Genomic DNA, 22731 nt, shown 5'->3' on the forward strand with positions numbered 1-22731 from the left:
GGGAATCTCCCTCATATTCAGTGCAGTGTAGACCAATACAAAGAACTCATTTAGCTTCTCCACAAAAGCCTATGTCTTCCTTAAGTGCTCCTTTAGCACCTCAATCGTCCAGTGGCCCCAAGGATTGTTAGGCAGGTTTCCTGATTCTGATGTATTTAAAAAAATAATTTTTGTGTGTCTCACTAATTGCTATTAAAGTTCTTTTTTGGCCTGCCTAATTATAGTTTTCCACTTGACTTGTCAGAGTTTATGCTCCTTTCTATTTTCCTTAATACAATTTGAGTTTTTAAAGTATTTTTTGTCTCTAATTGCCCCTTTTTCTCTGTTGTTTAGCCTTAGTGGTGGTTTTTTGGTTCTCTGAGCTGTTTTATTATTATTTGGGGTACACATATAGGTTGAGCCTCTATGACGATGTTTTAAAAATTTTCCATGATGCTTGAAGGCATTTCACTCTTGTGACTGTTTCTTTTAATTTGTTTAACTAGCTGCTTCATTTTTGTGTAGTTCCCCTTTTTGAAGTTAAAGGCTACTGTACTGGGTTTTCTTTGGTATTTCTCTCCCTGTACAAGGATTTTAAACTTAATTACATTATGATCACTGTTCCTGAGCAGTTCAGCTATATTCACCTCTAAGACCAAATCCTATGCTCCACTTAGGACTAAATCAAGAATTACCTCTCCCTTGTGGGTTCCAAGACTAGATGGTCCAAAGTAGTCCTTAATGCTGTCTAGAAATTTTGTCTCTGCATCCTGTCCTGAGGGGACATGTCAATATGAGGACAGTAGAAATCCCCATTATTGGAGTTTCTGTTTCCCCGGAGCTGAATCTAGGGTCAGACACTATTGTAATCTAAAATAGTGACCTGTGGTTGAATGGATTGTTAGCAACTGCCCTAGGAAGTCCAACACACAGGAGAGAGTGAATACAAGAGAGCAATATGTTTTTCCTAGCCCAGAGATGAAGCTGAAGGATACTTAAAGCTTGCCAGAAAGAATTAGGTAAGGGGAAATGTGTGTATATGTCTTTGTTTTAACCCTGGTCTGATAGTTATGTATTTTTGAGTGAATGAATGCTTTAAGAAGATATTAAAATCACTAATCAGCTGCTGGTCATAGGAGGAAAAGGTCTTACAGATGCCAGATACAGGCACCCAGAGATACTGAATGGCACGACTTTCACCTCTTTCCTCTCCCACGAGGTGAAGGAAGCTATGCCGGTCATCTGAGGGGTGCACTTCAGAGGGACAAAGGAAGTCTAAAGTATAGTGTGCCCTGTAGCTGTGCCAATTTGACTTCACTAAAATAAGCTAGTGGCTACCCTCACTTATCAAAGCCACTTGAACATAGTCTGTCCTGCCACATGTGTCAGCAACACTTTGGCTTCCCCCCATATTTCAAAGCACTACAGCTTGGCTTCATCCACCACAAAGGAATCCATGCAGCCTTCTTGTAGATAAAGCTCTTCTATTTGGATCAGTACAGCTTACCTCTACCTGAAAGCAAGGTAAGGTGTTGTGACCCTAAGAGCACCCCAGGGCCAGATGGCACATGCGGAGGTAGAGGCTGACAGTTCTAGGTATGCAGAACAGCATGCCATAGGTGTTAAGGTAAACCAATTTTTTTTTTTGGTCTATGCTCAGGGTTTGTGCTGTAGTACTGGTGTATTCACAAATATTTGTCCTGACTTTAGTTTAGCCATGTGCTCCATAACTGAAAGGGAGGGTAAGGTTTCCCCCTTCAAAAAGTTATTTCATGATGTTCCATTTTCTATTGCCAAATTTCACCATGGGCTCTTTTTGAAACAGGTTTCATGGCGCACGTGAGTTGATAAGTATCTTAACCCTTAAAGGCCACTTAGTGCTGCTGCTCTTCAACAAAGGTATGGTACATCAATAGCTTACTATTCTGTAATATCACTATCTTTAAGTATGCAAAGGAAGGTACTGCTCTTCTAGAGTTTTGGGTTTGTTCTAGTGTGGAGCAAAACCAAATTCCTAAGTTCTCTGAAAGGCAACAGAGCCCCTATTTTAAGGGTCCCTTGCTCCGTGTTTTTAGGCTCTCTCAGTACACCTGGTGGACCTGCAGGGGAGCTATGGAGTTTTGTGCTACAGCAGCCCACTAGGCAAAGTGGGTGGAAGCCCAGGCTCCCCTGCAGCCTGCCAGGTAGAGTTCCAGGGCAGCTTTGAAGCGTCTCTGAAATATTTAGCTTACAAATTCAGTATTCTGACCTGTAAGAATTTCTGACCACCAGCACCTGTAGGTATCTTATGACACTGGCCCACACTTTACAGGTGTTTCTTGCACATCATTGTGAGAGTGCACTTGATTTCCTAGTGATCCTGAAAAACTGACAGGGAATGCTGCTAATCAGAAGACAACATGGCATATACTCTACCACCCACTTACCATCAATTGTTAATGCATTAGAAGTTCAAGCAAGATTAAGAGTCAGGCATGAAAATCTCTTCAGGAAAATGCATGTCTGATTCTAGAATGCTCTCTTTCAAAAACAAGTAAGTTATATATAATCATGTTGAAGTGACTAGTCACATTTAATAAAATACAAATCAATTTATTATAAAGAGGCAGTTCATCTCTATCCCATGACAAACTGGGAACCTGCTACAAGTTGTAAAAACTTTCTCCAGCCAACAAATGAGACTCCAACATGATGTAGTAGATGGACGACAAGTAGTTCCTGAAGTTCTGCTAGGTGCCATCTTCCTTTAAAATCCTAGTGAATCTACAAGATCATCATCAGTCCATTCTTCCTAAAATGATTGGGAAGAAAGAATCATGGTGAATATCTTTATTACAAGCATACACAGTACAGTAAAAGCTGTGTTATCCAGCACTTTACCAACTGGAAAGCTCTATAAACCAGTATTTCTGATCACTGAAAGTCCAATTTATAGGCCAGTTGGCACAGGGCCAGCAGGCTCCATACCTGGCTTCATGTGTCTCCCCGGAAGTGGCAATATGTTCCTACTGCTCCTAGGTGGAGGAATAGCCATGACAGGTTCAGGGCACAAGCTCTGAGAGGCAGTTTGGGTGCAGGAGGGCATGCAGGGTGCTGGATCTGGGCAGCATTCATCTTGGGCATCTCCTGGTGAGATGTCCCTGCTGCTCCTAGGCAGATGCATGGCTAAGCTGCTTTGTGCCTGCCTCCACCCACAGGCATTGCCCTCACAGCTTCCAGTGGCTGAGGTTCCCAGACAATGGGAGCTGCGGAGCCAGCTCTGTCTAGGAGCAGCGGGGACATCTCACCACCAAGATCCAGCACCACAATCCCCTGCCCCGAGCCCCCGCTCCTGCACCCAAACTCCCTCCCTCTTAATCGGAATTTTTTTTACTTCCTGACACCTCCCATTCCCCCCAACATGCCGGATACCAAAGCTTTTACTGTAAACACTCTACTATAAAGACACCAAATACTACAGGAGTAGTTGTGTGATACCTCTTAAAGAATATGGAGTAGTAATTTAATGTCTAAATATAAATAAAGCAATGACTAGATGGCCTAGTTAACTGTTACATCATAAAAACTAAGTGGAAATGTACTTTTAACACAAAGGGGTTTAAAAAAAACCAGTAATTTATATCCTTTTAAGATACTGAACTATGCCCATAACCTCAGAAAAAAGGTGCAACTCAGTTGTCACTATGTAGAACTACACTGTGGAGACTACAGTTTTACACACCCAACAGAGGCTACTTTTGTTAGTATTCATATTCTGTACACCGCAGTGTGTGAACAGTACTACAGCTAGAAGCATAGCAAAGGAAGAATGGATACTTACCCCACAGTAATTCTGGTTTTTTTGGTGGTGTTGTCCACATGTGGTATGCATACTCCTGAGATCAGATTATTTTGGCCAACAGTGTCCACGGGGGCTGTGCCTGTACCCTGGATATCCTCTCTCTCACTAAGGACATAAAGGGCAGAGGACTCAACTTTCCCTCTCTTCCTTTGCCAATTCAGAATCCAACTTGACCAGGACTCCATCTAGGACTGTAGAATCAGGGAAGGAAGGAAGGCCGTAGAATCCTTGTGGACAACACCTTTAAGAATTACTGTAAATGTATGTAACCATTCTTTCTGTGAGTTATTGTCCACATGTATTCCACTTATAGTGACTAGCAAGCAGCAACCTCAGTCAGGAGGTGAGTGCTAGAAATCCTAATTAAATAACGATTGAAGGATGGCTCTGGTAAAACAAGCAACAGATATTGAGTCCTCAAGTAACACTGGGTGAAAGCATACACCCATCCCCTTGTAGCGGTTCTGCAAGTTTTGAAATTGTTATACTCTCTCAGAAAAGCTGCAGAAGATTCCTGAGCCCAGGTGGAACAGGGTCTAAATTGCATGGATGGATCTAATCTAGCTAACTCAGAGCATGATGCAATACAATTAAATGCCCATTTAGTCAGTCTTTTGGGTGGTTATTGCCTGACCTTTCACCCTATCTGTAAATGCTACAAGGAGCCCCTAAAGGTTTTGTTCTGTCAAGGTAATATGAAAAAGACCTCACTACTGTCAAGGATGTGCAGTTTAGCTTCTTTGTGGTTGGAGCAGTGTGGAAAACAGTGGCAGATGAAGTATCGAATTTAAGTGAAATTGAGATTTTTGCTAAGGCCTGAGGATCAGTGTCTTTGTAGACCACCACATATGATGGACTAGCCAGGTGAGCTAATGTTATAGCTTCTAAAAAGGCTGTTTTCATAGACAGTATATGGCAAATTGCTAAGGGCTCAAAAGGAGCTCCTATTAACCCAGCTGAAATTATATTAAAGGTGCTAGGAAGAAGGGAGAACTCACACTGGTGGTAAAAAACATGAATGTGGCCCCTGAGAAATCTAGATGCCTTAGTAATATCATAAGACATCACTGATCATCTAGTCTGACCTGATCTAGTAGGGGAATGGTGTAACCCTGAATAAGACGACAAGCAAGAGTACTGCTGAACATAGCTTTATGAAGCCGATAGACATCCGTGACTGCTTTAGGGATAAAAGCCCCAGTATCTTCTATTTTAGGAGACAGGTAGTGTTGGCCTGCCCAAGCTCATCCTCCATTGGGCTGCACAGTCTTTTCTGCTCTGCATCAATATATTCTAAACTTCAGCTGAACAGCTTGCTTCAGGGTAGTGAAGCCAGCATGCATGTTATCAGATGGAGGATGCAACCTCCATTCTGAGATCACATCAGGTGAAACAGGTAATGTTATGGGGGCTAAGATGATCGGTTTATGCACATACCAGAACTGCCTGGGCCAAACATGATTATTACTGTTCTGTTTGGACTCAGTGTTAGAGGGCGACTATCCACTGATTCCATTATCCCTAGAATCCATGAGGTAAGGAAAGCATCTGACAGGGAGTTTGGGCTCAAACCCCCTCCCACCCCTACACTGAACCAAATGTTTGGCATTTTTTTCTGATTTATAGTAAACAGGTCTACTGACTGATATCCACTACCTACAGAAGATATTCTGCAGAATAAAATTAGTCCATTCATGCTAGTATGCTAATCACTTGCTGAGGTGGTGGTCTGTTAGGTCAGATATTCTGCAAGCCTGGTTAGACAGAGAGCTACTGCTTTGATGATCAGTGCAACAGCTCTAGGCCTGAGTAGCTTCTTGCTCTGAGTCTATTGACAAAACACTGATGCATGTCTATGATCACCTGGATTGTTAGTTTGTTACATAAGAAGAAATGCTGAACACAGATGAATAGCTATGAGCTCTAGAATACTTATGAAGGGGAGTCTCTCTGGGATTTCAGAAACCTTGGTTTTGTAGGTGCTCTAGGTGAGCTCCTCATCCTAACATGGAGGCATCTGTTGCCAACACCTTGCTAGGCAGAAGTGGAGAAAACAGTATTCCTTTGCATACCTGGAAAGGGTCCTTCCACCAACTTAACAATGGAGAGTTCTTCTCAGGGAACCTGCATCCTCATGCTTTGGCAATGTCTGTTGGGTAGATACATATTTCAAACAGGCTGGCAAGGAACATAAATGAAGTCTGGTATTCTGCAATAACAAGTGCAGGAAGCCACATGACCCAAGAGTCTGTGGCACATTCAAAGATGGCTGTAGGTGAGCCTACAAATGGTGGGTGAGGTCCACTATGGTCTGGATCCTCTCTCACAGTAAGCTCTTGCTGATCTGTAATCTAACATAGGCCCTGTGCAATCTATTCTTTGGGTTGGCAACCATGATTAGACTTCATTGATCCTGAGTCCCAGTGAGATGAAAAGACAGGATTGTTCACCTGTTGCAGTGATCATCCTAGAATTAACTAGTCATCAGGGTAAGGCTATACCTGGATCCCTTGCTGCCTCAGGTGAGCTGCCATTACTCCCAAGCACTTAAATACACTTTGTGCTGCTGAGAGACCAAAGGACAGGACGCTACAGGTAGTGAGATGCTCCCATTTGGACTATGTGGCAAGTGAATTGATACATGAAAATCTACATCTTATAAGTCAAGAACTACAAACCAGTCTTGGATCTAATGAATGGATTAGAGAGGCATGGGGTTGCCATCCTGAATTTGAAACAGTGGATAAACTTGTGGAGGCAGCTCAAATCTAGAATTAATTAAATTAATTAGATACTAGCCCTACTTCTTCAGGATAAGAAAAAAAGTGGGAGTAAGACATCTTCCTTCTGAACTCCAAGGACATTTCTTCCACTGCTCTGAGATTTAGAAGAGAGTACACTTCTTGCTTTAGCAGAATCTCATGAAGGGTCCCTGAAGAGGGATGCGAAAAAGTGGAGGGTTGGAAGGAACTGGAAAAATTGAATGGAACACCACCCCACACTTATCTCCAAGACCCAGCACTAGTATAATAGATTCCAGGGCTCAAAAACTGAAGGAAGGGTACTGATCCTCTGTATGGCAGTCAGCAAGTCAAACTTGATGCCTTGTGCAGCAGATGAGGCGGCAGCAGAGGGTTTTCTGCATTTGAACCTCTACTTCTTTCTCTGCAGCTCCTATGATTTCTGTGGACGAACAACAATGTGTCTTTTGTCTGGAGTAGTATTGTGACCTAGCCTGCTTTCTCCTAAAGACTGGCATGTAAACTAAGGAATGGAGAGTGGTTCTTGAATCTTTCAAAGAGTGCAGGGCTTCATCAGTTCTTGCATTAAAGAGAGGTCACAACTTTCAAACAGGAGGTCCCCAATAGTCTGGACTTCCTTAAGGATTCCTAGAGTCTGTAACCATAAATCCCTGTTCATAGCAATGGAAGAGGCCACTGAATGGCCTGCAGCGTCCAACACATATAATGGCACCTGCAACGACGTACAAACTACCAACTGCCCCTCAGATACAATGGACTTCACTTCATCCTTGTCTTGAGGGGGTTTTCCCAATAAATTACAACACTGCATCCCAATTATTCTGACAGAAGCACCTCGTAATTTACAACGCACAAGTACATACACGAGTAATTTTTCTTCTCAAATCTAATTTTTTTTCAAAAATGTCTCTTGAAGGTTATTTTTGGGGTCCCTGCTGCCTGGACCTTTCATGCACTGCGACCGCTACCGGCGATTCAGGAACTGGTGCATGTAAAGATATTAAAATCCATCTGAAAGAACTTGCTAGCACCTCTTTGCCTTTTTAGAAGTGGGTCATCCAGCATAGAGGCATTGCCCCAACAGACACTGCTGGCCAAAAAATAAATAAAATCTGTCTACGTGCCTGAGGCACATTCACACCAGTAGTGGAATACATGTGGACAATAACTCAAAGCACCACCTCCCTAGACCTGAAGGCTTGGTGGTTATCAGTATTCTAGAGTACATTATGATTTAAACAAAAAACAAAGTAAACCTGACCCACTGCAGTAGAAAAGCAGGTGATTTCTGAAATCATGACACAGATCTCTTATTTAAAGGTCTACCATCAGGTGCTAGTTACAGCATAGCAATAAGCTTAAATGGTTCAGAAAAAAGAATCAATGTGATTTCTCTCTGCTAGTAATTGCCTCTTTTCTTGGAGATGTGATTTTAAACTGAGGTACAGAGCAAGAGAGTGCTGTAGATTTATTTTTAGCAATTTGTCTCATCTTTTCTTCAAGAAAATTTCACATATGAAAAACAGACAAGACACCAAAGCTTCATTTTATCAAGAGCCTTTGTTCCATAAAACAAGTTTTGAACAAGTGTAACATTATGGAATGGCTCCTTTTAAAAAAGATACCAATTTTTGCAGTTTTTAGTGTAGGAATATTGTTAGAAAATTAAGGCCAAGATCATCAGGAGTGTGTAGCAATTTTGGAAGCCCCACTAGAGACAGCTTGCCTTAAAAAGGGGTGGGTGCTCAGCAAGAGCCAGGCCCCTCTAAGGTGTCTTGCTAGGTCACTAAATATCATTCATTTCTGAAAATCATGGGCTAATTTCAGCAATTCTCAAATCAATACACAACCAGTGACCGCTCAAGTTTATGAAATATGGTAAGACCTTAGCTTCCATTATAAGTCAATAACTATATGAAACAGAGGCCAGGTCTACACTAAAAATTTAGGTAGACCCAGCTACAGCGCTCAGGAGTGTAAAAACACAAACGGACAAACAAAAATCTACGCCCCTTAAATCCACACAACTCCTGGCATAGAAAGCACTAGGTCAATGGAAGAATTTTTCAGGGAGGGGGATTAACTACAGCAATGGGAGAACCCTCTCCCATCACTGTAGCAAGTGTCTACATTTGAACTCCTACAGCAGTTCACGTGCAGACATCATCAGAGGGCCCTGTATTTTAGTTATAGGGCACAACCTTGCCTGTCAACATTACCCAACAGGCTGTAAATTCTCAACCATGACAGACTTCTTAAATTCCACTTAATCTAGCCAATTAAGCCTTTCTCTGCTGTGGAAGCAGAGTACACTCCACCTTCTGACCTTTAATCTTACAAGAATCCAGTAAGAGCAGTGATTTCCCCATCTGTTAGCATGCAGCAGCATTATCCAAAGCAGCCAACAGGGCTTACATCCTCCCAAGGTCTTACCCTGAATATATTCTAAGAAGCCACAACTCCCACTTGTAACAATTACCTCCATTCTGCTATTACTTCCCATATGGTAGTTCCTTAGCGCTACCATAACAAACCGAAATCCCTACCTCACTCCAAATTTACAAAAAAAATTGCAAGATGAGGGTAGTACAAGCTAGCCTTTAATATGTCCTTGTTTTCCTTCTGCACTCCAAGCCACTAGAACTTCATACATTCAACACAATTTGCTACCCACTTTCTGGACTGAATTCCTGTTAGCTCCCATCTTGGGAAGAGGTAACAACTAGAAAATGTCAGCAACACTGACCAGAAAAAAAAAAGTATGGTATGGCTTCTAGGTGAAGTCAGTCCAGTTTCAGTCTGCTTCCCCACTGCTTCATTCTAATTTTCATAAGCTAGTTTCCAGATACCATCAAATCTGAAAATTAGCTGATTTCCTAAGAGCAAAAAGACAGTACTTGGCTTGTCACAAATTACTGAACAGTGAAGCTGTATCCATCCTATTCAAACTGTATATATGAATAAAGTAGTTCTTCCTATTGCATTGTTCAGTTAAATTTATGAGACAGATATCCAAAGCACAGAATAAGCCACAAGTGTGAAGGAATAAAATTAAAACGTTACCAAACCAGAATTCTTGCCAGAGCTTGGTCTAACTCAGAGGTGGGCAAACTGTGGCCCGCGGGCCACATCTGGCCCACAGGACCATCCTGCCCGGCCCCTGAGCTCCCAGCCAGAGAGGTTAGCCCCTGCCCCTCCCCTGCTGTCACCCCTACCCTGCAGCCACACCACTGCACAGGCAGCACAGCTTGCGCCCGCCCACCTCCCAGGCTTTCCAATAAGCCAGTCCTGCTGCTCTGAGTGGCATGGTAAAGGGGCAGGGGGAGAGGGGATAGGATAAGGGGCAGGAGGTCCCAGGGGGCAGTCAGGAGACAAGGGGGGTTGGACAGGGAGTAGGGTCCGGGGAGGGGGAGGGAAGGAGGGCGGTCAGGGGACAAGGAGCAGTTGGGGCTGGATGGGTCCACGGTTCCGAGGGGGGCAGCTGAGGTGGGAATGAGAGGGGGCAGACAGGTGGCAGGGACCAAGCTGTTTGGGGAGGCACAGCCTTCACTACCCGGCCCTCCATACCATTTCGCAACCCCGATGTGGCCCAAGGGCCAAAAAGTTTGCCCACTCCTGGTCTAACTCCTCAGGGTACGGGCTAGCAAAAAACAAGGAGTAACATATTCCACTGAAGGGAGAGAGATGTTGAAGAGCAGTACATCAACTCTGTTTGGCCAACAAAGCCATGTCAAGCCCCTCTCAGACTGACTACCACTTTAACTTACGTCCCAGAGATTTGTCCTGGCCACAAACCCTTTTTATAAGTTGTGATGGAAATAAGCTAGAATGTATAAGAAATTAGGAGGCATGTTTTTACTGTTACTGTAAAACATCCAGACACTAAATAGCCATTTCTGAACTGCTTGGTTTGTGAAATGTTCACTACCTGAAAATTTCCAGAACATGTTTTAACAGTATTAACAAACTACCATTCTTGTTAGTGATTAGAGAAAATATGAACAGTGCTTCTGCAACATGTCTACTAACCTCATCCATTTTAGATTTCTTTGTAATATAGTCATCATCTTCATAGCCCTTTCTCTTCTTTCTAGCTCCCCAAAGAAAAATACAAGATGTTTAAACGTTTGAGAAAAAGTTCAACTCCAATACTAGCTTCTTTTTCTTCCTTATCCTTGGCATTTTTAAGTTGAATCTCTGTTTCACATATTTCTTGAATACACAAATGCAGTTAGAGTTTCACTAATGCTGGAAGTTTCTCGCCACTTCACTTTGCTACCTAAAAGCAAAGTATTAGATCTTACATGGAATAGTGTAGTTTTACAATCTGCACAAAAAGACTCAAGAAAAGGCATATATTTTACACAAATTTGATTAAAAGGATCTCTAAGCCCTTGATAAACAGATTGTTAACTACACCCTATTACGCAAGTGTTAATAACCATTTTTTAGATAGGTTAAATGGCGCACAGAGGTAATTTGCTTCAGGTCCCATGATAAGTCAGTGGCCAGAGCGGAGAATGAACCCTGGAGTCCAAGCTCCTACTTTAGCAACTGTTAGTGATATTGTTTTTCACATTAAACATTTTATTTTACAAACAAGTACAATATTCAGTCTAATAAATTAAACCAATTTTCATCTGATTATACAGTGCAAGGAAAATTAACGTTTTATAAAAGCTAACATATCACTGCAGAAAATGACAGTTCCAACTGGCAGTGTATGAAAGCAGTAAAGTCAAAACTCCTTAATGCTCCAAATTTCTACTTACAAGTTTGCATTAAGAGCAAGTTCTGAGCTGTGACATTTCTCTAACTTCTGCTTTAGAGCGGCAACCTCCTCAGGCCGTGGTGGTTCATACTTCTTTATGAGATTTTTCATGCCTATAGAGGTAACACCACAACTTTTCAAAGTAATGAATGAGTTGCAATAAGTTAATTAACTTACAAGAATGTTGTGAGAATTATCTCAAGAGTCAGTGGCATAGCCAAGCTTAGAACTCAAGAGCCCCTGCCTCACAGCCCTGATTTAGTCCAATAGACTAGACCAGGGGGTTTCAAACACATGACCTGCGAAGTTATTTGCTGCGTCTGCCAAGCTCCACCCCGGGAGTTATTTCCTGGTTGCCAAGGTTACACATACCCCGCCGAGCATGCCACGTCCACACTCCTCTGCCTACCTCCAGGTGCTTCCTGCTGCCAAACTGCTGTGTGGTAGTGCTTTCCAGGAGGGAGGAGCGGGAGCTGTGTGCTCAGGGGAGGAGGCGGAGAAGAGGCAGGGCAGGAGCGGGGACTTTGGGGAAGGGGTTGGAAGGGGTGGGGCTTTTGTACCTTTGTACGAAAAGGTGTCAGTGATGTGGCCCTCGGGCCAATGTACTAGTCCTCATGTGGCCCTCATGGTGATTTAAGTTTGAGATTCCTGAAGTAGACTCTTCAGTGTACTAAGCACAAGATAATGATTCAAACCACAGTTTGATTTTGGAAAGATCTAGTCAAATCAGAACAGTTTATAAAGAATTTGGTGGCACAATTTGAAGGCCCCTTCAACAGGGCCATCTCCTCTTGCCTTCATAATCTAATGAAGGTATCAAAGCTAGCTTTTCAACAGATATCAAGAAGCTGCAATAGTACATGCACCGCACTACAGACCATTTTAATTAGATCGAACGCTTACCAGATAAAATCGTTTTATCTGTCAAAGCAAATATTTGGTACTTGAAAAAAGAAAAAAAAAAAAAAGGAAGACTTCTTTCAAATGGCTTCATAAACAAAATCTCAGCTTAGAAAAACCACAAAATACTCTTAAATTTTAGAAAACCCAAGATTACATGTATAAGAGTCTTAACTGTCACTTTACGTCAGAGGATTTATTCTAAGTAGTGTCAAGATACAGTGTAAGCTCAGAGCAAAGAACTACATTGAAACTAGTTGGCATCATGATTCTGGATTTCCTCAAGGCTAAGTGATAATGCAGAGCGAGCACTACTGTACTAGAAAGTGTAAGGAAATGTTGATAATGTACAATGTGGAAAGCAAAAAGTAAGTTAAAAATAAAGACCAGTCTCAATCCTGTTAAAATACACTAAATTGATCATCTTTCAGCAAGCATAAGAGAACGAAGAGGGACTTATTTTTACCATTACCAGATTGCCGTACCACTGGTATGTTTACTTTTTTTAAATACAATTTATTTACTTATTGTGTGTGTCCTAGCCTGAAGGCAAGTTTCCCATGAAAATATATGATGGCTGGAGTGTTTACACACACAAAAGAAGAGGAAAAGAGAGGTTCATTCACATTTTTTTTACATTAGAAATATCTAGCCTGGAAGACACTTGTGAAATAATAGTCTCACAACGGCCAAGAAATTGAAAGTTCAGCAACTGAAAGGTGAAGGATTTTTTAATCACTGAAATCTTGACTGTTTTTAACACTTAACTTCAATGACTAACGTTTTGGAGAAAAAGTCTTTGTTAAGGATTCAACACACAAACACCCTTTCCATTAAGGTATGACAGCTAACAATATGCATCAAGGCACGCAATGCGTTCTCTAGCAAAACTGGACTTGACATTGATGTTTCTAAGTAAAAGAAACGAAAAAATGCTTAACTCCCTTTCAAGCCTTCTTTATATATCACAAAGCAGTTAAAAGGAAACAAGAAGAGTCTTAAAAGACTAAACCTTTACATGTCACTATTAAACTTTTAAAAGTTATTTAGCTTAGAAAATGTACCCTCTAGTGGCACAAGCAGTAATCCGCAGGTTTCTGCGAACTTGAAAAGTGGGTAAAAGCAAATTGCTTGCATTTCTTCCAAGTTAACAGCAACTAAGAAAATATTTCACCCAAATTCAGAAGTAGCAACAGCAGCAGATATCAAAAGTAATGCTCTCACTTTTCAAGTGTGGGGTCAATCCCCAAGACCTTGTTAGAGATAAAAATACTGAGGCTCAGTGCATCATTAGACTCTTATTTTAATTTCATATTTTTGTATAGAAAACTAGGTTTCAAATTTTTTTTTAAACTGCTAACTAGTTCATTTTGTGACCCTTTTTTCTATTAAGCTTGCAACAATTTTGAAGTGAAGAAGATTGGTATAGTGTGTGTCTGGGGTAGTGTGTGTCTGAAGAAACACAGCTACATAAGCTTGTACATAGTAAACAAACCTGCTCCAAAGCCACCTCTTAAATATTTAGTTTGGGGAAAAAATGCATACTTCTCAGCACAATGTTTACTTACATTTCATTCCATCTAGTAACTGGGACAGAGAAGTTCTGTTTTCTTTCAAGAGAAGACATTCTGATAAATAGCTACAAAAAAGTAAGAAAAATGTGGAATTCTAGAGTTACTACAATAAATGATTAATTCAACACATTCTTCGTAGCTGCACCATTGTTATTAATGTAAATGACAAAGTGTCAAGTTCTGACTGTTAGAGCTTTATGATGTTAGCAACATGACTGAACAAACTGGTTTTCTATAGTAAAATATTTTTTCCCTTGCATAAACAGCTAAATCTAACACCATTAAGAGACAGGCAGATGAGTTTAAAAATTGAACTGCTACTAAAAAAAAATCATGACATTTAATGTTGCAAAATAAACTCATAAGTAAACTAAATCTTCCCAAATCTGTAGACAGGTAGCTCTGAGGCACGTCCTTTCATCATCTCACTGGGGTACTGACACAAGTCTATGTTGATGGTTTGTTTGTTTTTTTTAAAGTCACTATTTCATTGCTGATCACAAAGAGAAATATTCAGCTTATCTAGCTATCCATTCTTGAAGTGTAGTGTTTGTATAGACACATTTCTACTGTGCCAATCACAATGGTATTATTGGCAGATAGCAAATAATATTGTTTCAGTGTTAATGTAGGACTTTGAAACTTAATCCGCTTATGTTTGGCAAGTTATAAAATAGCTCAGAATGAACACCACATGAACTATGATCCTTCTTTTCTCACTTTAGAACAACATTTTTGTCCCACATCAAATGACAGTTTATGCTTTAGTACCCTCTATCCTGCTCCAACGTTCAACAAAACGCTGCAAAAATAGAGACAGGCTCTAAAATACATGAAAGTAAAGGGATAGATCAGTTGTCCTGAAACTGCAATCCACGTGAGTACCATTCATATTACCAATACTCCGAATGTTACTCTTTGGTATTTAGTTTCTAACCTACAATTTGCTTCTCTTAAAACGGTCTCTGGACAGAAGTTACAGCACTTGTAAATAAATAGTATGTAAACACAGGACTCACAAAGTGAATTTAAACAGTTTGAATTAGCTTAAAATTCATGTAAAAACTATATTTTGGGAATTTACCAATGAAGCAGGAAGCAATCTAGTGTAGAGAGGGAAGACTTACAGCAGTTCCAGTGCTATTGGACTACAATAATATTTTACAATTACATAAGACCGCATCTGCAGGAATGGTGGGTAGGCATTATAACCCCATTCTACAGGTGGTATAACTAAATTGAGATTTGAAGCAATCTTCTAATTAAACACTGGTGTAAAGGGTAAATTATAGCTCTACCACAGCAGTGATCTGGTGACATGCAGAGAATCAAGGCCAGGCAATGGAAGAGGCATTGCAATAGAATTCAGGACCTCCTAGCTCTGCGCAATATTACTGTAGGCCATGAAACTGGGATATATCACGCCTATCAAATGGAAACATTCAAACATTTTGTGCTTCCTGAGAAAACACACCACTTTGTATTAAAAAAATACCTATGATCACGTTACTTGTCCCCTCCCATATCATTCTCTTACTCAAACTGCTTTTTGTTCAAACTTAAAACAAGAGATTCACTTTAAGACAACATTCAAACATGGGCAGTCCAAAGAGTGAAATTTTTGGAAGTTATGAGTGATCAAAGACGGGGTTATAGTGAAAGCCATTCTGCACTCTGAGCTACAGTGGTCCTGACCTGCAGCTATTACAGTAATGTAGTCACATTCAAGGTATGAGGCTATGACATAACCCCATACTCAAGGGCACTGTGAGGCGTAAGACAGAAAATTGCCACACAATTAGTACTAGTATCCAGTGTACCCAATTTTTTTAGAATATCTAGAAGTACCTGGTTTAAGAGATGTTTTAATCTCCCTCTTTTCCCCCATTAAAGTTTACCCCCTGAAGTTTCAAAACCTGCTGAATCTTTAAGTTTATATGTAATGTTTGGAAACTCCCGCTTTTAACTCTCAGTTGACACACACCATGGAAATCAACAATGGGGCATTCTGCCAACTGGACTGCCACTGTCAATTTAATTGACAATTGATCAGCAAAACAATGCCAGTACTTTAAAGATTTTAAAGGACTTAAGGTATGTCTACACTGTAATAAAATACCCACAGCTGGCCCATATCAGCTGACTCTTGCTCACAGGGCTCTAAAATTTCAGTCCCAGAGCCCAGGCTCTAGACCAAGCACCTAGACAGCAATTTTGTAGCCATGCAACTGACAAAGCCAACTGCAGCTGTCTTATTGCAGTGTGGACATACCCGTAGCCACTTTTCTCTAGTCTGTTTCCATGTACATAGAGCAGAAATACTACCCAGAGGCAATGGTTAGAGCTCTTGTAAGTTTTAGCTACTGCTGGCTAAGAGAACCTTTGGTTCTCACCGAAGCCAATGAGAATCAAGAATGCTCAGACCCTTCAGGATCAGGCTGAAAGTCTGTAGTGCTTTAACTGGGCCATATGAGATACAGTTGGAGGTAGCAAAGATTCAGGGGAATATTAAAAACCAAACACCTATTTCTTATCTAGTGGAACATCCTGTTTCCAACAACAAAAGAAAAAAATAAATAGTGATACTTCACCATTTGAAACAGCCAGTTAGTCTCTGAAACAAGGTACTTATCTATTCCCTAAGAGTCAAATACATAGGTATACATCTGTATAAAGATATCTAGCACCTGGAACAAACAAACAAATTAATCCAAGCAGCAAAATCAGTCATTTAAGCCAGACCTGTGCAAAAATCTACCTTTCCATATTAATTCCTGCCCTGGAAGCACTAGATAAGATGGCAGTGAGAGCTATTTGTGAAGGTGTAAATAGAAGGTAGGCATCTGTCAGAGCTACTCGATTGAGAAAGTCATCAGCTGTTTTCCTCAAGACCTCAGGATTCTCCAGCAATGGATAACGAGTCTAGAAAATAAATATTCAGGCATTACTTCTGCTGTATTTTAATCTAACTGATACATGACCTCCATGTAAAATTGTTTCTATTCTTCTATATGAATGTTTGACATATGAATCAAAAGGACATTTTGAAAAACAAAGTCTAAGAGAGTCTTATTTTGAAAGCTACCCTGAAAAGTTTAGTGATCACATATAAAAGCAAAGATGTTTCAATTCAGATGTGTTCCCACTTATTACAGTATAAATCCAAGACTTTCTAGGATACATTTTACATTAGAGAATGACAAAAGATGAATGCAAGTTCGGTGTATGATGCATGAGATTTCCCTCACACATGCTAAGTTACTGTATATTGAATATTTTAATATGAAGACTGATCTGTTAACCAGAAGCATCACACAGAGCTTCCCCTCCCATTCTAGCATATGTTGACTCAGAGGTTCTCAGACTTCACTGCACCATGACCTCCTTCTGACAACAAAAGGCCTGAGCCTGCCCGAGCCTGCCGCCCTGAGCCCAAAGCCAAAGCCCCACTGCCCTGGGTGGGAGGGCCTGTAACCTGAGCCCTGCTACTCAGGGCTGAAGCCCTTGGGCTTCAGACCCGACACTGGGCAGTGGGGCTTCGGGCCCCAGCAAGTCTAATGCCAGCCTTGGCGACCCCCTTAAAATGGGGTCACGACCCAGTTTGAGAATCGCTGTTTTAACTTATTTTAAAAAATGGACAGTAATACTATAGTCCTTCAATTCAAAAGTCTCACATTTGACCAAGTTTTTCTCCAAAAATACTAGCAGCCATATAACCTCAGCAAATTTGATCCACTACAAAATGGGGCCCCAGGCAATCCCCACTACCATATTATAAAATGAAGTTAGCAAGCCTATTTATTTTAAAGAATATTAATAAGTACCTAACTTGGTACTGAGTTTTTAGTAGTACAGTGAGGAGAAAGACAGTAATTAAATTATTACCTTCAAATCAATTAAAAATCCCTCAAATGGTCTATAAGGGTTGTGCACTATAAGATGGAAGTTCAGCTGTTGAATAAGTAGTAATTCATATTCCAAAATCTGTTCAAGAGCCTTCTCCTGACCTGGAGGGTTCTCTCGAAGGTTACCAACAAACTGTGCACTGGACACATTAAATTCATCTACTTTACATGCCAAGAATGCACATGTTAACCTTGGAAAAGAAACATAATAAACATAATTTAGTTCTGTAGCATTCATCATGCTGTTATCATACAGACTTTCTGGTTCAGAGTCTGTATTTCCCCTTTTTGAAAGCAAGAAGTGTTTTGAAGAATACAATAACCTATTCCCAAAAGGAAAAAGTGATGAAAATTCATTATTCAGATTCTTGTTTTATATAAAACAGGTAAAAGTCCTGACTCTCATGTGCTTGAGCTTTCATAAGTTACTTGATATGACAATATTGACAAACATTAAAAGTAAAATTCAAAGCGTCCCAATTACTCACATTATTATTCGAGGGTGATACTCCATCACTGAGTTATTGAGGTAAAAACGTTTGAAGTACATAGTCGCTGTTCCCTAAATATAAAGAGTCAGTAAGGCCTACTTGAACAAAACAGCACAAATCGCACATAGGTAAAGTTCAACACACAGAATGTACACATTTAAAAAGACAAGGTACATTTCAACACTCCATTGGGGCAAGTCTATCTAAGTTACTTATCTGCCCCCACCCCCATTCACCATAAAATCAGCACCTCGCCACCTTTAACATATTTATCCTGAATAATCCTGCAAGGCATTGTTACACCTTGCACCCTCCCCACACAAAAATAAATAAACAGGGTGTGTAAGTACACACATGGAACTGAGGCACAGAGAGCTAGATCCACAAAAGGACCTAAGGGCATGGAACTACTTAACTGATAAACAATCTACTGGACAGTGGAATCCTCAGCCCTGAATAAGGTGCCTAGGCTCCCCATAAAATGTCTGGGAGAGTTAGGCACCTAAGAAACGAATCCTTACAAGCCAGCAAGCTGAGTGGTGAGCGATCTAAGCTAGTCAGTGGAAAATACAGAGGCAAAGGGCAGAAGCTAAGTCCCACCCTTCAAAGGGACATAGGCACCCAACTCTAGACTGAAAGGGGCACCTATCTCAGCTCAAGATTTATAGCCATGAACCCTCCCTTGGATTTAGGCTCTTAAGCCAGGTGAGCACTCTCTCACAAAAGACAACCTCACATACAGTGGGCCCCCATCCATTGTAGTCAATAGCCTCATGGAATGCCTGTTTTGAACAGGGATTTGAACCCAGGTCTTCCACCTCACAAGTAAGTGCCCTAACCAGCAGGCTATTTGCTAGAATGGAGTAAGCTCTCCCGTTGAAGCTGTTCCACTTGGTATAAATAAATATTACTTGGATCAGAGAAGAAAAAAAAACAAAAAAAAACCATGCAACTGGTGGTTAGGCCACTCCCATATAATGTGGGAGAGCAGGGTTCAAGTCCCTAGTCTAAAAATATGTCATTTATACAGAGTGGAACAACTTCTACAGGAGAAGTTAAGAGAAGCTTATCCCAGAAGACCTAAAAAAACTTAGTGGTTAGGACACTCACCTGGAATGCAGAAGACCTAGGTTCAAGGTCCTACTACAAATCAGGCAAATCTCCAAACTCCTGGGGGAGTGCTATAACTGCTTGGCTATTCGGACATACATACATACACCCACCCCTAAAAGTCTTGACCTTTGCTCTTTTGTGCAGATTAGGCCTGCTCTGAGAAAATTGGGCCAAACAGGTAAACCTAGGAATCAGAGAAACACCTAGTTTAAGAATCTCATCAGAACTGGGAGCAAGCTTAAGGTGTAAAGCTGATCAGTGCATCACAACAGTTCTGCACATGTATACTGACAGAAACTTTAGCATCTTGGATCATTAGACACTTAAAGGATTAGGAAGCATCTGAACAGGAGTTCTGTGAATGTCAGAAGCCTCTAATTTTGGACTTAGATGCCTAAATCTCCTTGTGAATCTAGACCTGAGTGACCTGCCCAGGGTCACAAAGGAAGTCTGTGGAATAACAGTGAACTGAACCCAGATCTCCCAAAGCTCAAGATACTGCCTTAACCATTGGACCATTAGTCCTTTCTATCATTTCACATCCGCATCTTGATAAAACACATTGACATGAAATCCAGTATTTTTTTTTCCTATTTATGCCATCATGTTTCTATTGCTATTCAGTTTTTCTTTAGATGTTTAGCTACAATGTTAATGTGCAAGAGTTCAGATTTCTCCAAATTCAGGCAGGTGGACAACAGTCATTCTAGAAAACACAACGTCATTAATTCTAAACCAAAGCCACGTCTTCACTACCCGCCGGATAGTGATCGACCTATCGGGGAGGAGTAAGCAGAGTCCACGTGGGAGCCACGGTCGACTCGCTGCTGTGAGGACGCCCAGGTAAGTCGAACTAAGATACGCAATTTCAGCTACGCTATTCGTGTAGCTGAAGTCGAAGTATCTTAGTTTGAAACACCCCCCAGGCCCTCGGGGAGGGAAATAGTCAGGGGGCAGAGAGCAGGGGTGTTTGGATAGGATGCGGGAGACCCAGGGGGCAGTCAGGGGTGGGGAGCGGGGAGTTGGATTGGGCTGGAGGTTCTGCTGGGGCTGGATAGGGGGCAGGGGCCAGGCCATGCCTCCCCCAGCCTTCCCTATCCGGCCCTCCATACAATTTCTGTACCCGATATGGCCCTGGGGCCAAAAAGTTTGCCCACCCCTGCCCTAAAATCTCTATCTCCCACTGTTTAGTTTCAGAATATTTCATCTATGAATCATGAAAAGCTTCAAGCTATAGTTTGAGAAGCCGTGCCCTGGATGTGAGAGAGGATATGCTTTAAAAAAAAAAAAAAAAAAGCTACTAGGTTTCTAGAATAAACCCTACAGGGGTTTACCTTTGTTGCATTTAGCACAAGTATGTGACATAATAAAGTGTGTCAAGCCCAGAATTAGACAAATTCAGATTTAGAGTTTTTTCTTTCAGTCTTGAATTCATTTCCATCATCAAATTTTGGTTTTGTAGGAGAAAACCTAGCTCTTTATATGCAATAATCTAGGACTATACCAAGTGCCCTAGAGCTAGATTCATTAAAACTGGTTCAGGAAGGTGTAACTTTCCCTCTCTACTAGCAAGAGCACTTTTTCCCCAGGAGATGGTCAACCTGAGCAAGAGCAGATTAAAAACCTGACAGAGACTCTTCTGGCCCGAACCAACACCCAATAAAAAGCAAAAAAACCACAAACAAGAACAAAAATGCGCATTGATTCTGGATTAGTCCTTCTAATACCTGTATCCATGATGCCAATCAAGTCAGACCCTCAACAAGGAAAAAACCCTCCCAGAGTTGGAACAAACAAAAAAATCTTGCAATACACACACCTAAAATAAACCAATGAGGGAAGTGCCAAGGGCCCCACGGGCACTCCGCCTCCTCCTCCTTTGGTGGCTGCAAGGATCAAGTCTTTTTATTCCCCACAAACCGAACCTGCGGAAAGATGGAGCAAGTGCCCCTCCCCACGGTGCTGCAGATGTGGGTCTCTCAAGAAAGCGGCGGTTTGCAAAGGAAAGGCTGCGTCCCTACGTTTCTGTTCGGCAGACCGATCAACTGTACACAACTCACCACCACGGATCTGGGCATGGCAGGTTTGAACACGGAGCAGAAATCCAGCAGTTTCTTCTCATAATATTTACAGATTATCAGCTCCTCCCGGGGCTCCAGAAGCAGCGAGTCGCTCTGCCGAGCCTACGGGAAAACACGGGCAGCTTCACCGCGGGCCGGGACCCTGCCGCTGCTCCGGGCGCCGCCCGCAGCAGCAGAGACTGCCGCCTCCCACCGGGGCCGCCGCAGGAGGGGCGGCGGGATCCAGGGGACACTCCCGGGCCTCGCCCATACCCGCTGCTTGGCGCAGCTGTTGCCCGCATCCTGCCCCCTTCGCAGCCTGGGGGGAGCCGCGCCGAGCACCCGGGACTCGCCGACAGCTGCAGCCACAGGGCTCCCCCGCGCCCGGCTCCCCGGCGACAGTGCCCCCGAGACCGACCCCTCCGCCCCCGGACGACGACGCCCCCATCCCGAGCCCGGATGCTGGCTCTGGCTGTGCAGGGAGGCGGCGGGGCCGTCGGTACCTTTCCGCAGGCCACCGCTTTGCAGCGGAACTGGCGGTTGGCGTCGGCTCGGCAGCGGCCCACGTCCTCCTCACTGCGGAAGGTCCAGTGCCGCCTCTGCGTGCTGCTGTGGTACATCCCGGCCGCGGCCAGCCGACCACCGCTCGCCAACCGGCACCCGGAGCGCGTGCCCAGCTCCCCGAGAGCGCGCACGCCACTAACCCCCACAGACGCTCCAGGGAGACTCTTTCAAGCCAAGCCCCGCCCCTAGCGCGCAACCCAAATCCGACATATCCCAGCATTTCTCGCGCCACTACGGGTCCCAGCGTGTACTGTGGTTGGGTGAAGTCTTCTCCCTCCGAACTCTGCAGTCCCAGTTTGCACTGCGGCCCCAGGAAAACTACCATTCCCGGGAGGTGCAGCGACATAGCTAGTGGTAGTTCCCAGCGTTCCGTGCTCTAACTGGAGGCAAGCGGCCCCTCCCAGCCGGCAGTGAGCGAACACTGCATGCTGGGAGTTGTAGTCTCTACAGTTTAGAGGTAAAGATAAACACTATCTGGCTTTGAAGTGCGAGTGTGGTCGCGCGCGAGCAGTCCACCTCCGCTAGCGGATTAGCTGCGAGCGCGGCTGCCAGCGCTGGGAGCCTGTCCACACTAGCGCTTTAAAGCGCTCTGACTTGATGTGCTCAGGGGGGTGATTTTTCACACCCCTGAGCCAGCAAGTTAGAGTGCTATAAAATGTAAGTATAGCCAAGCCCTTATAAGGCCCTGCAGTCAGAGCCGCTCTTGGTGTGGCACCCTTTCCCTGTCTTCATGACCCAAACAGGAGTTTGGGGGGGGTGTTCAGAGCTGGA

General features: G+C 42.7%; 1 protein-coding gene across 3 annotated transcripts; it reads right to left on the reverse strand.

Annotated features, from left to right (window-relative positions):
* Nucleotides 1-2550: 2550 nt before the first annotated feature.
* Nucleotides 2551-22164, reverse strand: CCNH (cyclin H). 3 transcript variants are annotated; one of them, XM_077817165.1, is made up of 10 exons: nt 21900-22160; nt 21397-21519; nt 18221-18294; nt 17713-17923; nt 16586-16749; nt 13822-13892; nt 11355-11466; nt 10612-10672; nt 5893-5969; nt 2551-2770 (listed from the first exon to the last, which is right to left on the reverse strand). In XM_077817165.1, exons 1-9 carry the CDS (start codon nt 22014-22016, stop codon nt 5916-5918), a joined length of 987 nt encoding a protein of 328 aa, XP_077673291.1. In that variant the 5' UTR covers nt 22017-22160; the 3' UTR covers nt 2551-2770; nt 5893-5915. The 3 variants fall into 3 exon arrangements, with proteins under 3 accessions (XP_077673291.1, XP_077673292.1, XP_077673294.1); XM_077817166.1 differs by lacking the exon at nt 5893-5969; XM_077817168.1 differs by lacking the exons at nt 2551-2770; nt 5893-5969 and adding an exon at nt 5978-7003 and having other exon boundaries at nt 21900-22164.
* Between the last annotated feature and the right edge of the window lie 567 nt (nt 22165-22731).

This window comes from Eretmochelys imbricata, chromosome 5 (genome assembly GCF_965152235.1).
Source record: "Eretmochelys imbricata isolate rEreImb1 chromosome 5, rEreImb1.hap1, whole genome shotgun sequence".
In the NCBI taxonomy this organism is placed as follows: Eukaryota; Metazoa; Chordata; order Testudines; family Cheloniidae; genus Eretmochelys; species Eretmochelys imbricata.

Bases quoted from the DNA above. Each gene is read 5' to 3' on its own strand.
- CCNH (XM_077817165.1), bottom strand. From the start codon at position 22,016: ATGTACCACAGCAGCACGCAGAGGCGGCACTGGACCTTCCGCAGTGAG. The intron at 18,295-21,396 runs GTGAGTTGTGTA...CTTTATATTTAG, and splicing joins CCATGCCCAGATCCGTGGTG to GGAACAGCGACTATGTACTT. The intron at 13,893-16,585 runs GTAGATTTTTGC...ACTTTTTTGTAG, and splicing joins GCAGGAATTAATATGGAAAG to CTATTTATCAGAATGTCTTC.